Genomic DNA, 5,945 nt, shown 5'->3' with positions numbered 1-5,945 from the left:
CAGCCGCGGAGGACGACCCCCTGCTGGCGGAAAAGCTGAACTCCTTCTACGCCCGGTTCGACGAGGGGCGAACGGAGGTAACCACAACACAAACACCACTCTCTCCAGCTCTCAGCAGCCTCACCCTCACAGAGCATGAAGTGAGACGCGTGCTGAAGGCGGTGGACCCCAGGAAAGCCTCAGTGCCGGATGGCGTCCTGGGACGGGTGCTGAGGGACTGCGCCGACCAGCTGGCCGGGGTTTTCACCAACATCTTCAACCAGTCCCTGTCCCAGGCCACCATCCCACCCTGCCTGAAAACCTCAACGATCATCCCAGTCCCGAAGAAAAGCACGGTGAGCTGCCTAAACGACTACCGCCCGGTGGCACTCACACCAATCATCATGAAGTGCTTCGAGAAACTAGTCCGGGCCCACATAGTCACACGCCTCCCGCCCAACCTGGATCCATACCAGTTCGCCTACAGAGCCCACAGGTCCACAGAGGACGCCATCGCGACGACTCTCCACTCCACTCTATCCCACCTGGAGAGGGGAAACATCTACGCGAGACTGCTCTTTGTGGACTTCAGCTCTGCCTTCAACACCATCCTTCCAGACAGGCTAGTGACCAAACTACTAGACCTGGGACTATCACACTCTATATGTGCATGGATCAATATCTATATGTGCACTGGGTCCCCCCAGGGCTGCGTGCTAAGCCCCATCCTCTACAACCTCTACACCTACGACTTCACCCCCGTCCACCCCAGCAACTCCATCGTAAAGTTTGCAGACGACACCACCGTGGTGGGCTGCATCTCGGGGGGGGACGAGGCGGCGTACAGGGATGAGGTGGAGCAGCTGGGCAAGCTGTGCAAGGTTAACAACCTGCTGCTGAACCAGTCAAAGACCCAGGAAATCATCGTGGACTTCAGGAGGAAAAAAACACTTTGCTCGGCTGCCCTCGGACAGGCGGTTCAGGACCATGTTCGCAAGGACAAACAGACTGAAGCTCAGCTTCTACCCCAGGGCCATTCAGGCCCTGAATACAGCAAAGACCTCGGTTCTAGGCCCTGGACAATCTAGACAATTTGATGGCAGCTACTAGATTGAAATCAAGTGCAATACTGAAACACAACTGTGAACATTTCAAACCTGCAAACTGCGACACTTTAAATGAATGTGCAATAACACTATGTGCAATATGACAACCCTCGGGTACATAAGGTTCAGAGATAGGAAATGTTAGAATAGGTATAGCATAGCATAGAGTACAGCACAGTGTTTTATTTGTATAGTATAGTATAGTGGATAGTGTACATAGCCTTTATTTATGTAAACCAGCTCTTTTCCCTTCTTGTTTTTAGTTTTTTTTCCAAGCACCAGGTTAGCCCCCCCTCCCAAATGTCGTTGTATGGTACGTACCTGTACTATATTAATGACAATAAAGACCATTCATTCATTCATTCGAGATGACGGCGCGAGCTGATCGTATTTCGCGGTAGCGCTCTTGGGTGCGTTCGTAAATTTGCTTTGAGAGCGCCGGAACGCACACTGGGTTCAACGTCATAAAGGGACCAAGTAATTTGATTGGACAACAGGCATTCCATGAGTGCTGATCAGATGTCCAGAGCGTGTTTACGAACGCACCCCTTGTTGTTCAGCGAGTGTCCTCGCGAGGGAGCAGGAACTGTGCAGCACACAAGCAGCTCGCCGGCTGAGGTAAAACTGTCGGTGACTTTAGTTTAGATATATTATAGTATATATATTATATTGTCTCATGTCAGTGGTGTCAATATTTACCTGAACACATAACAGCATGTGAAGGAGCATTTAAAGCTCAGTAAGGCAACAATTTCAAAGGTTTATTGACAAGTGCCATTCTCCTCAGCTAGGTAAGTTCATGCAGCTATCCTAGCCAGCAACTTTTCAGTTTGTGGCTAACCACCAAGTTTAACTAACTAGCTATTTCCTTTCGCTTCTAGAATATTTGCGGGACAATAAAGGCTTGACAGTATTCCAGTTATTATGGCGAAAGTGACAAGGAAATTCACGGTGACCCACAAGTATCACCGCAGACGCCGGCCGTATCCCGTCAGGACCATCACGACCCGCAGCCAGTGTCGTCAGGTTCGGGCCAGCGACTGTTTCTTTGAGCAGCTGGTCCCCGAGGTCTTTGGCATGATCCTGGACAGACTTTCTGGTGGGTTCTGTTTGCTTTGGACATTTTTTTCAGGATGGGTGAATTATGATTATTTAGATGAGACATATCTATGAGGCTGAACTATTCTGATTAAAGCCATTACCAGGGGCAGGGTACTAAATTGCATAAATACATAGCTCCAATGACGTGCATCTGAATTAATGAGATGTTTCTCCCTGCCTCATTGTTTGTTGTGGTAAAGTGTTGCAGATCAGTGTGTTGAGCATGGTGTCCAAGGCCATCAGTCGCCACATCATGGGCTATGTCTCCACTCAGACCTGGAGGAAGAGGACCATCGTACAGGGGTGTCATCACTCCACCGAGGTGTCCTTACTAGAACACTACACATCGCTGGGTGAGAGGCTCCTCAACAGCTTTATTTGATTAATTTACCGTTATTTTACTTAGTTGGTTGGCCAAGAACACACATGTTTATAATAAACTAATATTCAGAGCCACATTATTTCTGCTGTAATTCTTTATCAGGTAGATAGACCAAAGTATTATTTCTATCTCCTTTCTTAGGGGGTCCGATGAGGAAAGCAAGTGGTCCTGGTTGGCAAATATAGTCACTATGTTACATTCTTGTGGTTTTTGCTCATCGTTTCAGGTTTATTGTTCAAGAGATGTACCCTCTTGCTGCCAACAAAGGATAGGCTAACGTTCATATATAGCAAGTTTTCACAGGTAAGACAGAGAGGTGAGGGAGGACAGATGAGGCAATGTTTAGCTGTGTGTGCTCTACAAACATTCTCACATTTCTAAACAAACCAAACAGTTGACAACATTGAATAGATTGATATTTTCTAGTTAACCTTACTTAGACTAACACAGTTGTTACCTCCCACTCAGGTTCCTTGCTTCATGATGGAAGAGTGCATTAAATCAGTGCAATGCCAAGGCTTCTCCAGCTATGGAGCGTTTCTACAGGTGAGAGCCTAGTTACAAAGAACATCAGACAATTTAATATCAAAGGCTGAATCCTGTATTGAGATGGTTAATGTTTGACTGACAGACATTGATAGCCGGCTGGGAGGAGCTGGAGTGTCACAGAGTTTTCAACTTCCTGTGCGACTTCACAAATCTACCCCAGAAATTCATGTCAGTGGTCACAGGAAAGCCAGGTGAGTGTCTGTCCCTATAAGAGAGAGAGAGAGAGAGAGAGAGAGAGAGAGAGAGAGAGAGAGAGAGAGAGAGAGAGAGAGAGAGAGAGAGAGAGAGAGAGAGAGAGAAAAACAAACAGAAAGGCTAATTGAAAGAGTGTGAGAGACGTGAGTGTCTTTTTTCTCCCTCAGGTTCATGTCAGCTGTTGGAGCAACAGATCCGTCTGTTCTGCAGACAGGTTCTGTTGGACCCCTGGAAGAACAGCAAGGACACTCTGTTCTGGCTGACCCGCATCCTGAAACCCTGGCCCATTGTCAGCCAAGCCCGGCTGCTGTTCATCCTCTACGGACCACTGCTACCAGACGGTGAGAGGGACAACATGGGCCTTCTCGGTTTCTACCTTAAAAACTGGTTGCACTTTTAGTAATTACATGGTGAAATTCTAATGTTAATAATAACAAATGAAATGCTTGTTTTTTGGTTGGCCAGAGTTGCAAGGCAAAGTGTATGTGTAGTGTAAGGGAATGTTCTTTCCAGGTTCGCTAGGCTGGCAGGAGCAGCTGCGTGCTGGGGTGGCCCAGTCCGACCTGGCCAAGGCTCTCATCCTGCTACACAGCGACCTGGAAGCCAAAGATTGGACCAGCGACACCATAATGGCCATCCTGGAGGAGCTCATAGGTAACTGCAGTAGCCCAGAGGACTTGGCAACTTTGAATGATTATATTTTACACACCCAGGAATGGTAGACAAACCTTTTACACTCTTTTGTCTGTATACTGTATATACTGTATGTCTGGTCAGTCCACACGTACAGTATGTACCATTACCATAGGATTATAGATTTCACTAAGCAAATGGTGCGATGATGACTGATGTATAGATGATTCACTTACCTTAAGCCTGGTACACAGGATTTTCTGATTATCTGAGAAGGACCCCACACATGAAGATAAAAAATCATGGATTGAACAGTCTTGATCGTATTGTGTGTGGTGGTGTGCTCCAATATACAACCACATGCATAAAGATCTGTCCTCCGACAGTCTGGAGTCTCGCGTGAACAGGGTAGTAGTACCCTGACTAACCTGTAGAGGCAGCCATGTGCTACAGGGAAAATATAGTGCAGAAGAACGAAAAGAAGAAGACACGTCAGTCAGCTCGCTTCTTGAGTGGCTACATTCCATTCCACGTCACAATCGGACTTGGGAGTTGTCAGTTTTGACCACAGACAATAAGACTTTTGATCGTAAATATTGAACACGTTTAATATTTACGATCGTCGGCCCGACCATTTTCCGAGCAGATTGTCGGGAGAAATTGACTCTTAACACACCTCACACCACAGGATAATCTTGTAGGATAATCTTTAGAGCCATCCGATAATCGGGCGTTTGCTGTCCTTGGTCGGAAGGGGGAAAATTGGGCCAAAATCGGCCAGATTATCTTTATGTGTGTACCGGGCTGCGATAAATGTACTGCGCTTGTAAGTCGCTTTGGATAAAGGCGTCTGCTAAATGTCAAAAATGTTAATGTAAAGTGTGAATGCTGTGTGTATGAATGACAGTTGTTTTGTTTTGTGCTGGTTCTGTTGGCCTCCAGTCCTCCCCCAGGCATGGCACATGGAGAATGTGGCTCGTCTGTTGTTCCTGTGTGGGAACAGCGTGTGCTACAGCGTGCTGGCCAGCAAGGCCCTCAATGGACGCCTGTTTGAGAGCTCACGACTCATTGTGTACCTCACACTGGTCAGTCACTGCTGCTAAATAACTTTATTATCTGCTCTAGGGTTCCGGTATCTTTTAACCTAAGAGACACATTTCCCCCATTTTGTGCCCACTTAACGGAAGGTACTGCCTGAACCGGCCTGAGCTACTGACATTTCTGGTTACCCCTCTCAGGTGTGTGAGATGGACGGGAACTGCATGAACTGGTGCGTCAAGATGGTGCAGCAGGTGTGTGAGGTGTTATCCTCCTCTGCTGACAAGTGGTCCTTCATCCAGGCCGTGGAAAACATGTTCTCAAACGTTGCCATGGAGATGTACGAGATTATGGTGGCTGGTGAGTTGTTATAGGCACTTAGACTATCGTATCAGATCAGGGTCCAGATTCCTTCAAGCTTTGTAGCACTAAAATAATCTTAAAGTTAAGGGCATATTATTTGGGAACACATTAATAGAAAAACAGTTAAAATAAGTAGACATATGCGGATTTCTAACTGTCAACGATCTTGTCACAGATAACCATCAAGACTTGGAGATCTTCCAGAGCCTCTGCTGCCTCCTCAACTCCAGTGCTCACCTCCACACTGTGATTCTCTACATGTTCCTCACAAAAGAGTGAGATCGAGGAGAGGAGTAGTGTATATTATATATTATTATTATTATTGTTATATGTTAATATATATTATATTATATATACATATATGTAGAGTGATAAAGGGCATTATTTTGGGACCATGGGTTTTCCCTCAATGAAATAACATAACATTCTGTAGTATTACTTTCTTTCACAACAAACCGGGTGTTCTGTCTTTGATTGTAATCTTTGAGAATCATCGTTTTTTTTTTGTTATGTCTTTTATATATTTATCTATATCTATCTATATATCTATATCTATATCTATATATTTACAGTATACGTCTGTGTAAACTACTCTTCTG

General features: G+C 45.8%; 1 protein-coding gene across 1 annotated transcript; it reads left to right on the top strand.

Annotated features, from left to right (window-relative positions):
- Positions 1-2,009: 2,009 nt before the first annotated feature.
- On the top strand, positions 2,010-5,641 carry LOC308165442 (F-box only protein 47-like; the record flags this gene model as incomplete). The annotated part of the gene is made up of 10 exons (XM_080539598.1): positions 2,010-2,184; positions 2,387-2,539; positions 2,795-2,871; positions 3,037-3,114; positions 3,200-3,308; positions 3,480-3,653; positions 3,835-3,966; positions 4,888-5,030; positions 5,184-5,343; positions 5,522-5,641. 10 exons carry the CDS (start codon positions 2,010-2,012, stop codon positions 5,623-5,625), a joined length of 1,305 nt encoding a protein of 434 aa, XP_080395724.1. The 3' UTR covers positions 5,626-5,641.
- Between the last annotated feature and the right edge of the window lie 304 nt (positions 5,642-5,945).

The sequence above is a fragment of the Nansenia antarctica genome, assembly GCF_963989245.1.
Source record: "Nansenia antarctica genome assembly, chromosome: 9".
Taxonomy (NCBI): domain Eukaryota; kingdom Metazoa; phylum Chordata; class Actinopteri; order Argentiniformes; family Microstomatidae; genus Nansenia; species Nansenia antarctica.
The sequence above is the reverse complement of the archived record's forward strand: the minus strand, read 5'-3'. Positions and strand labels throughout refer to the sequence as shown.